General features: G+C 45.3%; 5 protein-coding genes across 5 annotated transcripts; 3 read left to right on the forward strand and 2 right to left on the reverse strand.

The window, feature by feature from the left end:
- Positions 1-621: 621 nt before the first annotated feature.
- On the forward strand, positions 622-3,777 carry PAAG_03737 (hypothetical protein; the record flags this gene model as incomplete). Its single annotated transcript, XM_002794098.1, has 1 exon — positions 622-3,777. The coding sequence occupies one exon, from the start codon at positions 622-624 to the stop codon at positions 3,775-3,777; it is 3,156 nt and encodes a 1,051-aa protein (XP_002794144.1).
- A 3,104-nt stretch (positions 3,778-6,881) lies between these two features.
- On the reverse strand, positions 6,882-8,607 carry PAAG_03738 (Mob1 family protein; the record flags this gene model as incomplete). Its single annotated transcript, XM_002794099.1, has 2 exons — positions 6,882-8,177; positions 8,242-8,607. The coding sequence occupies 2 exons, from the start codon at positions 8,605-8,607 to the stop codon at positions 6,882-6,884; spliced, it is 1,662 nt and encodes a 553-aa protein (XP_002794145.1).
- Positions 8,608-8,812: 205 nt separating this feature from the next.
- Positions 8,813-10,374, forward strand: PAAG_03739 (CobW domain-containing protein; the record flags this gene model as incomplete). Its single annotated transcript, XM_002794100.1, has 6 exons — positions 8,813-8,939; positions 9,022-9,066; positions 9,161-9,181; positions 9,246-9,342; positions 9,433-9,922; positions 10,018-10,374. 6 exons carry the CDS (start codon positions 8,813-8,815, stop codon positions 10,372-10,374), a joined length of 1,137 nt encoding a protein of 378 aa, XP_002794146.1.
- Positions 10,375-10,830: 456 nt separating this feature from the next.
- On the reverse strand, positions 10,831-12,838 carry PAAG_03740 (hypothetical protein; the record flags this gene model as incomplete). Its single annotated transcript, XM_002794101.1, has 2 exons — positions 10,831-12,531; positions 12,599-12,838. The coding sequence occupies 2 exons, from the start codon at positions 12,836-12,838 to the stop codon at positions 10,831-10,833; spliced, it is 1,941 nt and encodes a 646-aa protein (XP_002794147.1).
- Positions 12,839-13,270: 432 nt separating this feature from the next.
- Positions 13,271-13,814, forward strand: PAAG_03741 (hypothetical protein; the record flags this gene model as incomplete). Its single annotated transcript, XM_015845048.1, has 2 exons — positions 13,271-13,316; positions 13,402-13,814. The coding sequence occupies 2 exons, from the start codon at positions 13,271-13,273 to the stop codon at positions 13,812-13,814; spliced, it is 459 nt and encodes a 152-aa protein (XP_015702137.1).
- Positions 13,815-13,935: the final 121 nt, after the last annotated feature.

The following is a 13,935-nucleotide window of genomic DNA, read 5'->3' on the forward strand; positions in this document are numbered from 1 at the left end:
ACCAAAAAAAAAAAAAAAAAAAAAAAAAAAAAAAAGCTTCGTTTACTAACTTATTATTAGCGATGGGTTTTCTCAACGCTCCGTCCAGCCTCATCTTTTTTGCATGCTCTCGACAACTCCTGTCAAACAACATCCCACCCACAAAACCACGGTGGTTTTACATTCGGTGATTGCCCCTGGGCCCGGTATTTTCATCAGCTTCACTATTTTCATGGTAATTGAATATCATTACGGCAATAACCTTGACCATTATCCCGGCTTCGACTCTGATCTCCGTGTGTTCTCTGCGTGTCCTCTTAATGAACTATTTTAATTTTTTGGTGGCCTGGAATGAGCCACCGGATCAACACAGATTTGCTGACAATCTCTGCAATTGATTGAGGATATATCCTCTCTCGCAGATGAGTCAACCCAAACTTGCCTGTAATTATTTTTGCACATGGACATTGTTTGATCTGTCTCCTGTTGAGCAACCCGCCTGTGACTCCACCATAAGCACGCCGTCCGCAACACGGCTCTTCCAACTTCCTTCTCATATGGACGCATTGGTACCCTACAGGCCGTTGCCCAGTTCACTTGTGTAGCAACTGGCGAGCTAGAGCTTGCGCCAAATCGTGCTGCATGGCCATCTCATTTTTCGACCCTCTTGACCCCTTGACTCGACCATTTTCCCCCATACCTGGCCCCACAAAGGTTCCTTCGTCAAAGCAGAGCATGTGGGATCGATTGGGGCTTTCATGGCTGGGAAAGGATAGCCGCCGTTCTGTTTCCCCGAACTCTGTGAATTGCAATCATCAGAAACCTTATAATGACAATAGTGATATTAGCAGTCTAAGTGCTAAGAACAACAACATCAATCCGCCCAAATCGGTATTGAGAAATGTTCGGGTGAGCCTGCCCCGCCTTCCAACTCTCAAGAGACGGAATTCGGAACGATATGACCGCCTTTATCGTAATGAGGCAGGCCGCAGTCGCGCGTTGTCCGTTGACCGCCGTCGACCCTTCAGCGGCCACCGAAATCCGTCAGCACCTCCAGTTTCTACCGCACGATTGTCTGTTCCAGATGTGCGGTACCACGATAAAGATCTCACGTTTCCTTCATGTGTTGATACTGTCTCCTTCCATGCACCGGAACATTATGAATCTGGCACCTATAAAGACGCCACCTTCTCGGTAAATGGGGAGGATTTAGAATCTATGTTGGAGAAGGAGTTGGACAATAAATGGGTATTGAATCTGAGCATGCATTTTCGAGATCAATCTGATCGAGAGAAGTTTTTTATCACCTACGCAGAGACCCCAAACAGATGGCGGAGAGTTACCGTATCTTGCGATTACCGAAATGCCGAACTGGACTCTCTTGAACAGGATCTCAAATCTTTGTACTATCAACGGGATAAAAGTGCTCGAATATACGAATCAATCCGCGACTCAATATGCGAAATCCAGTTTTATGACACGGTGACTAATCTTAAGTTGGAAACTATTGATGGCCGGCTCCACGTTCATGTCACTGAAGATATGAATGAGATCGTTCCTTACCCACCATCATCTACAGTTGCGCACCTAGGGCTGCATTTTGTCCGCGAAAGCGAGCTTTTTTTGGATACCCACTTGTCTGGTTTCGCTTTTCAGGTGAAATTGAACAACAAATTCTATGTGAAGAAGGAAGTCCCAGCTCCGGAATCCGTGGATGAGTTTCTTTATGAAATCAACGCGCTGCATGCTCTGTCCGGGTCTCAATGTGTCATCGAACTTAAAGCTATCGTCGTCGATGATAATATGATGGTGGTGAAAGGTCTTTTGATCAACTTCGCTGACCAAGGTGCCTTGGTTGACTTATTTTATGAAAACAAAGGAGTTAGAAGTATTGAATGGGCCAGAAGAGAGCGATGGGCACGGCAAACTATCCAAGGTCTTGCAGAAATTCATGAAGCTGGCTTTGTTCAGGGTGATTTCACAATTTCAAATATCGTCATTGACGACAAAGATGATGCGAAAATCATTGACATCAATAGAAGGGGTTGTCCGGTGGGCTGGGAGGCGCCAGAGTTCACAAAGAAGCTAGAAAATAACCAAAAGATATCAATGTATATTGGGGTGAAGTCCGATCTATATCAACTGGGAATGACTCTTTGGGCTCTGGCTACCGAAGAAGACGACCCTGGCAAGCAATTTCGACCGTTCGTAATACCAACCAACTTGGAAATTCCAGACTATTATCGACATGTAGTTGATATTTGCCTAAGTACCAGACCTCAGGATCGACTGTCGGCGAAGGAACTACTCAATTTGTTCCCTGAACATCCCCCAACTATGGTGAGCGAGTCTGTAGCTGTGAATGTGGAGCCTTCTCCTCCCGACCCAATGCAGGCGCCACGAGATTCTGGATTCCTGGATGAGAACCTTCCTAGAAGGATTGACGTTGCTAACGATGCTGGATTGATTAGTGGACCAAGACCTGTACCTATTTCGGAAGACGTTCCGTTGTACGATTCTCATGGAGAAGAAACGACGGTAGATAACCACCATGTAACGACGTTGGCCTCGTTGAACGATGTCGATCTACATCTTCCCTTCTTTGAATCCTCGGATATGGGTGCGTGCTTTGAGAATCCTGACATTGGTGTTAATGGGGAGGCAATCTTAGCCGCTCCTCCGTCGAGTGTCACGCTATCCTCTAGAGTTCATGGCACTGTACCATTAAGAATGGGAACTTTTGTGGCTCCGGAAGTTCTCACATGTATCGGGTGGCACGCTCCTTGCGGTACTGAGGTCAATTCAGTGCAGTTGGCAGAACCACACTTATCTGGGGACTTGCCAACCTCACAGCCTTGCGCTGAAGGTGACGAACCTGAAACATACCTTGATACTGCTGAGGTTGGTGAAGAAGCGGTGCTGCAAGTTCAAGTTGTGGATTCTGAGACCAAAACCTCCGAAGATACAAACCGAGAGGACTTACTGGGCTCCTCTCTACCTATAAATCCGGCATATAAGGATCCACCTGTATCAAAGGACAAGAACATTGGGTACTCAAATCGTCCAAGCTTTGATACTTCAACCCTCACAAAGCCTACCGCCACCGATTTATCAACTTGCCTTCCAAGAGACCAGGATCTTCAAACTGCACATTTTGAGAACCTTTTCTTGTCAAATCTGTCAATTGACCTTACTTTCAAGGAGCTTTCTGAGCCAGTGCAAGAGGATAATTTGCTCTTGACATCAAATTTGCCAATTAACCCAGCTTTTAAGGATCATTCTGAGCTCAGACAACTCGTTGGCTACCCTCCTCCTCATGCCAAAGTTAATCAGAATTTTGATTTCTTCAACGCTACAAGCCAACCTCCCGCAGTTCCCGAAGTGCAATCCAGCATGCCACATGTTTTTCTTTTATCACAGCTGCCAGTCAACCAGGCTTTTGGGACTATAGCGCGTGAAGTTTCCTATGCGCCACCTCAGGATTCCAATGATGAACCGGGTTCACGGTCGGTTCCGACAAAGAAATTCTGTCCTTCTGGTCCTGAAGATGGTTTAAACCGTACTAGTTGTCAAACTGACTTTTCTGAAGACCTTCTCAAGCCCGAGTTGCCCATTAATCCCGCATTTCAGAATCTTGTTGGACCGAGACTTCTAAGGGGCTTTTCTAAACATTCTCCTCTAGAAGGAAATCCAGAGCAATTAAGTTATGAGATCGATCGTTCTGTTGACCTCCTCATGTCGCAATTGCCGATTAATCCGTCATTTAAGGATCCTGTTGTGCCAGAACTACCAAATTAACCTGATTAGGGACATCCTTCAACACAATCAATTGTCAAACTGGTCATCCTGATGATCTACCTAAGTCAGAATTACCTATTAATCCTAGCTCTAAGGGCCCTCTCAAACCAGGACTGCAAACCAGATGACCCTCGTAGAATTTCGATGGTATATATCCAGAGCCTCAGATATTTAGTTCTGGAGAGGAAATGGGACAATCATCAGATCTCCTTATCTCCAGCTTACCAATAACCCAAGATGCGCCATCGCGGGTTTCTAGTCCGGGAAGGGGCAAGATGTCAATAGGACGCTCTGAACTACATAAATATACCCTGAAAGTTGGAGTCTACGCAGCATAACACAGGCTACAGGCCCCGCCTTCACGATATCCTTATTCATGGGAGGCTATTGAGTTACATGATGCTCAAATAATTTGTTTCGATGGGTGGAAACATCAAAAATGCTCTATTTCTTTTATCACTTGCGAAAATGTTTTTGGATCCGAATTTATTTGCTTCTGCTATTCCTGTATACACGTTCTTCATCTCTATCTCGGCAACGAAATAGGTTTTATTTGACGGGGTTTTATAGACATGATTTTGAAAAGTCTTTCCAAGCCTTATTATTATTATTATTATTGTTATTGTTATTGTTCTTGACTTTTTGGTTTTGATTTGATTCCGATTTTCATTCCGAAAATGTTGTTTTCTGGAGGGTGATTAAAACAGGTGCATACCCCTCTCAAAACCATTACATAGCTTGCTCGTACTCCTCTTAAAGTTTTCTATCACCTCATTTCTCCCAATATATTTTCCAGCATTTCTTTGGCGTTAAATTTTAATCAGTTACTATAATAGTGTTTTTTGTTTTATCTGTTGGAATAACTTATCTTATTCCCGTTACCCTTTGCACCCTTTAATGCATTTGCACTCCTGAGGACCTCATATCTATGGTTCATTATCATTCTTGTCTTGTTTTATTTTTTCATGTTTCTTATCAATTCTGGGGACTTGGTGTGTAAATTGGGTGAAATCCTGTGTTCATCGGGCGGTGGGAGAGAAAGAAAATTCCTGCCCAGGATGTGAAAATTAGAAATAGATATTTAATGTATGTACGATTTTCTTCTGGGTGATTCCACTGTGCCAATGCTAATCTGTTATCGCTGTAGGAACCCGGGATCTTCGAAACCCGCAACTCCAACGTTAGAGAAATTCCCATCTCGTCGTTTACGCCCTTCCGACTCCACAGCAGTTGTTTTCCCCCAATCAATCGCCTTCGCAAACCATGATTGCATATCAGCATCACGTATATATGCACAACGATACAGAACGTACATTCTCATACCCCTCCGTCATATTGGAAATGTGCTGTCCCTAACCCCTTCAGAACGAACCCACCTCGTACGGCCTCGATTACTGTTTCCAAAGTTTACTCGTTTTTTGCATGGAGTCTCCATCTATTTGCATCGTTCATGTGTATCCCGTCCATTTCCAAAATCTACCAAACCAATGGATCTCGCATCAATACAGCTCAATTGATAAATACAGCCTTTGTTTGCTTTCCCTTCCATTGCGATTTCTCCACACCATTTCAAAACATCCATCCATCCTCTTGGTTTGTATATATTTCCTTTTATCACTTCTTATGTATATAGTTTTCTCTCCTTTTCTATATTCCATACGTTCATCATATCCCCGTTCTCGCTTCATCACCAGCCAGAATCGTCAGATTTAATGATATTATGAACATGTTATTTATTATTTCTCCATAGATAGCCAATTTTTTAATCAGATTTGGAAGCATTTTTCTACTATCCTACTTTTTACACCATATATTCCTTCTCCTTCTGGACACCGTTACATTTTGTCGCAGAGCAGTTGATACCTAGGACTCTTTTTGCTTAGGAGAGTGCTCCACATCTGCTATCATAATGGTATCACCCTTGAGGTACGCCAGTATATCTTTGACAGATTGCAGTTCGCAGCAGATAAAACCAAATGCACCGCTCTGATCCTAAAAAGGCCAGTCAACACGGTTCATACTGTAGCCCTGCAACGGCAAACTTCACCTAACAACGGTGGGTTCTGGAGGGATATTGAACTATTGATCAAGTGACGACCGAGGCATTCTTTTGCTTATTGGTCAGCGGCCTGGTGGTTCAGAATTAATAGGCTTTTCTGAGAAGAGGACTACATTTTGTTTGTAATAAGAGGCCTTGCAAACGTTAGAAAATCTGGATATTGGAGATGTGAAACCTCGCCCGGTAATCTCAATGTCTGGAGCTGCTGTATCTATAGCTTAAGTTTGTGCTGATAACTATTAAGAAATGAAATACGCTTGACAGGCAATGTGACTTAATCTATCTGTAAGGGTTTGATTGGAATTGTCATTACTCCCCAATCAATTATTAACGATGGAGAGCGTGAAGTTGGTGAAGACGATGTTAATAGAAGATAACTGATCACTAAAATGTAGTTAAATGGCTATATATACCCTGTCCTGGGTTTACAAACTTTGAAGATAATAACTCGTTGATGGGAATAGTTTGCGAGATTAGTCGGCCTGCATATTTTAGATGAAGAATAATTTAGAGCATACTAAATTAAAGAGACGGAGGGGAATAAGGCCGATGATATACAGTTTACTCCGAGTTGAGTAAGGAAGAAAGGTATGAAGAAGCCGAGATCTTCTCTCCGGTTTGGAAGACTACCCCAATCGCTTAATGATAGTAACAATAGGTAAGTGAGTAAGATATCTATCCAAACTAACCCTATATGCATACATCCTCAAACCGCAACCATTCCAGCGCTTCAATGATGCTCAGTGTAAAAAATGTCCGATTTGCATAAAAATAGGGGAAAAGACAACGATAAAATAGAAAGGACCCGAAAATAGGTTTTGTTAATGTCATCTCAAAGGATGGAAGCGGGCCGTAACAAAACAAGAACAATATACATATGGGTATATATCATGTACACATCTTAATAGAAGCAAGTATATTTGGTATATTCTGGGGAAAAAACGCCGCGTGAAGTTCCCTCCAAATAAACGATGTTAAAAACAGAAAGAAAAAAAAAGATTAAAAAGGTATGGGGGAACAATAACATGGAAAGAAAGCGGGGGAATTAGAAAGGTTTGTCTGAGTCAGGCTTGACCTCAATCGCAGTTGTAGGAGCGTCAGGGCTACCTGGTTCCTTATCGGCCGTCGTTTCTGTAGCTGCCTCATCTGCTTTCGATGGTTCTGTTTCAGTAACCGTAGCTTTATCGTCCGACAAATCTTCCTCAATTTTTTCCGAGGTGTTAACTGGAGTAGTTGGCGATTCCAGAGCTTCTACCTTCTCCTCAGTTGAAGCACTTTCTGGCGCTGACTCAACTGCTGGCGGTCTCGCGATCTCTGGCTTTTCCTGTTCACCATCACCACCACCATCGATGGGGGTTTCAGACATACTTTGTTCCACCGGGACTGCTTCAGTCGTAGAGACTTCCGTGGATGTGGTTGGGAATGGTTCATTTTCACCTTCAGGGGATGTTGCACTTGGGAGTTGTACAATAGTGTCCTCTTTAGGTGTGTGGGGATTTTTGCCTACATCGTCATCCTCTGAAGCTTCTGTAATTGTTGAGACAATAGCCCCTAGTGAAGGAGAAACTTTATGTCGTCTAGTTGTTGTCGCTGGAGTTTCACGTTCTGGCTGTTTTTCCGGGGCTGCTTTTTCTTCCTGATTTTCTTCCTGATTTTCTGGCTCCCTCTGCAAAACGGTCATACGGCGGCTGGAGTCACGATCCGTATCTCGGTTGTTTGTAGGCTGGATACCTTCCGCTTCTGCGGGGACTGTATAATTCTCTTCCTGAATGAGATTGTATGCATCGCAGACTGTCTTAAAGAAAATGTAGAGGCCATCATGTCCTTCGACCTGCCAGAATACATCACGATGCTGAAACCATGCATGCGCGAATATGCGATAGACGCGTCGGAAGATATTGGTAAGATGCCTCATGCTCGTCTGAGGTCCTCCAGAGGACTCTGAACCAAGAGTTAGCCTGCTTGGGAAGTATTTGGGGGATGTCAGGGTGTTCGTGGCCCAGTCAAGGGTATGACAACAGTAGTCGATGGCGCAACAAGATTTGGGAGGATCATGGACAGCGCACAGGTATTGCCATTCTGAGGCGCGCATTTCCGGACATGTTTGTGCAGAGCACGGTGGGTCTTCCGCGAAAAAGGCTACGATCAGGTTATTGGCCTTCATGGTGAGGAACCGGCAGAGCTCATAGAGCCATAGAGTGCGTTCTACTCCTTCCGGCGGTTCTGAAAGATACCGCGCAACATCACGAGTTATTGGGTTGAGAGTTGAGGAGTCACTAGGTCTGGTGTAGTGTTGATATAAAGCTTTAAGGTGTTCTTGTAATTGGAATGGTGAATCGAGCTGAACCGCGATAATAGTTACTTAGCGCCCAATCATTTCAGGTTTTGCAGTAGGATTGACCAACCTGGGAGAGCGGGACGAGAGGGGGTCCAGATGCCATATCTGTAGATTTGGTCCCTGGCCGTATGCGGCGCATTGATGCATTGTCGGGCTCATGAGGTAATCGCAGGAGATCTTCATCAGATGTCCTAAACCCTTCGCCAACCGTCGGGGATTGGGGCCCAAACTGGACCTCAGTGAATGGCGGGGGGCTGGGCAACCGAGGTGAGCTGGAGGGAGAAGCTCCAGCAGCAGTCATCTTCAGCTCGAGCGGGCGCAATGGATGTGGCGTGGCGTGGTTGGCGGGGAATAGGGGAAATGGTTGTTGTTGACGGTTCGCGTTGAAGTGAGGCTCTGACGTTGCCTCGAACAAACACCAGTCCCGTGCCATGACGGAAGCTAGTTCTGCCGCCCCGACCAGCCCTAAGCCCTAAGTGGCCCGATACAGGTTGGCGCAGCCTCAGGTAGTCCTTTCGGTGTATATGGGACGGTGTAAGTAAGGGACTTAGATATCAAGATATCAAATCGACCGAGACAGGAATATAAATCTTCTGGTTTCCGGATTCGCTTTGCTTTCTTTGTGAGAAAAAGTAAAAATGGATTTTAATGACAGTGATGAGGAGGGCCCGCCTGAACTAGTCGACATGAACTCGCTGGAGGGCCCTGATGTAAAGACACCCGCTGAACGGAAGCTGAACAGAGTGCCTATCACGATTGTAACAGGTATGTATGCAGGGGGTGGCTGTCAGATAAAATATATAGAATAGTTACGAGAATTCTGTTGACTAAAATAAGCCTGTGGCAGGCTACCTGGGTGCGGGCAAGACGACGCTGCTTAACTATATTCTGGGTGAAAAACACGGGAAGAAAATAGCAGTGATTCTTAACGGCTTGTAACCACCCACTCCCATGTCCCTGTTTCAACGCTTTCTAACGTTCTGGAGGGATCGTAGAATTTGGAGATTGTATGTAATTTATTGATTGCTGTGCTCTCTTTTGCTATGATGCATTACTGACTTGGTTGGACAGCAATTGATATCGAGAAGTCAATAACCGTCAATAAAGGCCGTGAACAAGTTGAAGAATGGCTAGAGCTGGCAAATGGCTGCATATGTTGTTCTGTCAGGTGAGAGGATAGGTTTTTTTTTTTTTTTTTTTTTTTTCTTCTCACACTGGATATTTCATCTGCTCTAATTGCAGCTAATATCACCAATAGAGATACAGGCGTAGCGGCCATTGAATCGCTCATGGAACGCCAAGGCACATTTGACTACATTCTACTGGAAACAACCGGCCTCGCAGACCCAGGCAACATCGCTCCCTTATTCTGGGTTGACGATGGGCTAGGCAGTACCATCTACCTCGATGGAATCGTCACTCTCGTTGACGGGAAAAACATCCTCCGTCTTCTAAACGAGCCTGCTCCATCAGAAATCCAGGGAATCCACCATGGGGAAGTTTTGACCACAGCCCATCTTCAAATATCACATGCTGATGTGATCATACTGAACAAGAGCGACTTGATCACACCTGCTGAGCTTGAGAAGGTTAAGGAGCGGGTTACCTCTATTAACGGCGTGGCGAAAATTATTGTCACGGACCGTAGCAAAGTCCCAAATCTCGAAGGAACTGTGCTTGAGATTCATGCGTATGATAACCTGACCGATGTCGATTTCAGTGAGAAGGGCCACAGCCATCTCGATCCCGTATGTTACTGTCCATAATTCTTCTTCACATTATAAGAGAACACGTTAAATTTTAGAGTTCGTTTCCCTTCTAACCAAGATATATGCTCATCCAGTCGATATCAACACTTTCCTTCACCATTGACAAGATAGCCCCAGAAAGCGTACCAAAAGTGGATGTATGGCTACGATCATTACTGTGGGATCAACAACTACTTCCCAAACCAACAAGCCCGAGTCTTCCAACTATGAAAGATTTCGAGATCCATCGGCTGAAGGGGCTACTCTGCCTGACAGATGGTGGGACGCGGATCATCCAAGGTGTTCAAGAAGTTTTCGAGATTATAGAAACAGACAACAGACACCCCTCTGCGGTAGATAGCTGCAAAATCGTCTTGATTGGACGAGGATTGGGGACTGATAGCCGCCCCTGGCGGGAAAGTTTGCAAGCATGTGTTGGGCAGTCAGGCTAAAACGTTAATTTTAATGAATATTTTACCGGAGCTACAATCAATTAATTCCAAGCGGCACTTCAGTATCAAACAACACGGAGACCTTACGCCTCGACTATCAGTGGGTATTGAACTGCGAACACGGACGTTCTGTAGTCAGAGGACCCTGTATCACATTTCCAGATATGAAAGAAAATAGGAATTGACGGATACTTTCGTCGATTCATCGGGTTTTCCTGTCACTATTATATGATCGTTTCCAAGGTAGCGAATGGCGTCTGTGGAAAACTAGAGGGATATGAGTAAGAGATCTTCAAGACTGGGATATAAACCAACGAGCGAGCATCGAAGGGAAATCCCCAAAGAACGTCGTTATAATCAATATTAGGACCCGAATTGAAAAAAGAAACCGCATCGCATAAATGGGATCAAAACAACCTCCCATCGTAAGATAAACCACACAATCAAATTGTTATCCTAAACTTTAGATGTGAACCGAGCTCCAAACGACGGCGAATTCTGCAATTCAGATCCAGCCATGCCACCGTGTATGTCCATGGCTTGTTCGCCATCCGCATCAGCATCAACATCACTATCGTTCATCGGCAACATATGAACCGACGGTGAGTTGACAGGACTAATAGCCACCCTAGGCCTACTCTTGAACACGCTAGCATAGTCCGCCTCCTGACTAAAGAGTTCTTCCTTGGGTGTCGACGTCCCCGAGTCTGGCTGTTGGAAACTCCCAGTTCTGTCCTTTCTAGGGGTCTCAAACTGGTTCACGGGGAAGATTTGGGATTTTCGAGGCTTTGCTGCGTGGGACAATGACTTGCGGGGTTGGGTGGTGGGTGCGGGGAGGAATGTCATGGATTTCCTTGTGCGCTCGATAAGTGTGCTTGTAGCGGCCCTGTTCGGGTTGATGGAGATAGGTTGTGGGGATTCCGCGTCCTCGGATTTGGGGCTTGCGTTGCAATCATAGTCGATTGTGATTGAGGGGGTGCCATGGCCGGATGAGAATTCATAGTGTGGAGTTTTTACTCCACTTACTTCTTCACTTTCGAACTGTGGGGAGCTTCTGGTGCTACCATGTGCTGGAAGGGAAGAGATTATGGACATATTATCCATGTTGCTGTAAGTTGGAGTTGGTTGGTCTGCCAGTAGAGTTAAAGTGGCTTGGTCTATGGAATAATCACGATTTGAATGAAGATTTTTGAGCCTCTGTTTTCCTAAATCTGCAGAATGTAGCTGTTCTTTATTTCGCGAGATGTTGACTTCATGCTTGAGAAGAGAAGCATCCAGCGCCGAAATTAAAGAAGAGTATTCACTGTCGTGAAGTGACTGATCAACAGATTTTCGATCTGGATGCTCAAGTGAAACAACTGATAACGATTGATGATCACGAAAAGCTAGTGGCTGGGATGAGATGGAGCTTTTCAAGGGTTGTGCAGCATGTCTTTCTTGCTCTAGTGATTGCTTGAATTTCCGCCATCTCTCAACCCTAGCTTCCTGTTCTGCAAGTCGATTATCCAAATCAGCTAGTAGATCAGAGGAGGACCGGTGACTGCTTTTCTCATCTAATCGACCATTCTTTGCCAAGGACCATGTCCGTGAAAAGGAGGAGTCAAGAACGTGGTCAGAAGGCGCCTGCAAGCCACCATTGAGAATCGTATCCGCCCATTTCTCATCTCCATGCCATAAATTCATGATATCATCAGTGTAGCTATTTTTCTCTATGGTTGATTTGTTGGCAACTTCCTTTGATCGGACAGCGAGTTCATCCGTCTTGCTGTCAAGCAGCTTCTTCAGTTGTTCATAGGCCTCTCGCGCATAGCATTTATGGTTGATCATGGCCGTGAGTGAGGTACGATGTGCTATTATCAGTGGAACCAAGATCTCTTGATCTAGAGGTGAGGTCCTCCCACTGAAGCACATCTCAAGCACTGGATTTTGGTGGGCCCTTGCATGAGCCAATCTCTTTTTCTGCAGCACAGCCGTGGAAAACATGTACAATGCCTCCTCAAATCTCTTCCCTTTACATTCATCGAGCATCGTTTTGCGGAGGATGGCCTCCCTTCCGAGAACGCCATTTTTCTTGACATCGGAAAGGGCACGAAAAAGGGCGGCCCGGAGATTAACTGACTGCAAGGGCTCCAGCGGAGGGAAAAAGGGACGCAATTTCTAATAAAGAAGGTTTAGAACACTTCTTTTTCTTCCGGTTTAGCGACAGCTCTCATACTGAACTTACATTCTGAGTCTCCTCTGGATCCCATATCAGAAAAAGCTGGTACAAAGACCATTCGACCGCTTTGACGCGCTGGCGGAGATTTGGTTGGGAACTTGCAAAAGTGCGGACAGTTATATCCGGCCAGTCAGGGAGCTGGTCAAGATGCAATAGCCTGAGATTCCGCACAAAGGCAGTTATGTGCGAGGAGACCAGCCAATTGAACCCCTTAGGATTGGGAAGAGGACTGGAGGAAGATTGCATTTTTGGGGTATCATAATCAAAGCGTTCAACTGTCGAGTAATGGTTTCAGCAACTAAGTTGGTTAGTTAATTATTGTAGATGACATAACTAGGTAAAGAACGCGATTGCAGTAGAATTGAAGTAAACAAGAAAGGTTTGTCTTGTTTGCAACGTTCGCAGCATTTGTCCTGTTTGTCCTGTTTGTCCTAGGGCGAAACCGCGGGTCTGCTTCTATTTAATCATTCTCTCACTGCTTCAGATGCTTATCCTCTACTGAAATACAGACAAGAGTCTTTGCACACTTGGTTGTGACTGTCATTCTTTCCAAGAGTTTTCTTATTTCTTTTTTGATTCTTTCTTTTCTTTTAAATACTACTCATCCAGACTGGCGCTGGAACTGTCGCAAATCCTCTTCAATAACAGCGTTTCCCTCATTTACTAGGGGCTCGCATCATGGGGTCGACTACACTCAAGGAAGCTCCATGGACAGCTCAGTCCGGTTGGTGTTTTGTCCTATTCTTATTGCGCTGTCTATTTTGTAGTCTCGGGATTGAGACGATAGTTTCTAACAACGGACGTGACAGTTATCGCCACTCTCCCACACCCACTCGCAGAGAACACCTCCAGCCCCGTTCCCTTCTTCCATCTTCTTGAGCGCCTAAAATCCACAAAGCGCGAAGGATGGCGCCGATTCGGCATCACCAACGGTGAATCGATATCCGACCACATGTATCGCATGTCCATTATGACCATGTGCGCCCCGCCTGCGCTCGCGGCCAAACTCGACATCCCCCGCTGCACAAAAATGGCTCTGATACATGACATGGCCGAGTCTATAGTTGGCGACATCACCCCAGCCGATACCCATATACCAAAGGCAGAAAAGGCCAGGCGGGAGGCGGAGGTTATCGAATATATTGGCAAGTCCCTACTGGGCGCTGTGCCCGGGCCTTGCAGCTCAGGATATCCAAGATATATTCCAAGAGTACGAGGATGATAATACGCCGGAGGCCCAATTCGTCCACGACATTGACAAGATGGAGCTGTTGCTACAGGCGGTGGAGTATGAACGGGCCCACGCAGGCAAGCTGGATTTGTCGGAATTCTTCCATGTGTTG

This window comes from Paracoccidioides lutzii (genome assembly GCF_000150705.2).
Source record: "Paracoccidioides lutzii Pb01 unplaced genomic scaffold supercont2.9, whole genome shotgun sequence".
Classification (NCBI taxonomy): Eukaryota; Fungi; Ascomycota; class Eurotiomycetes; order Onygenales; family Ajellomycetaceae; genus Paracoccidioides; species Paracoccidioides lutzii.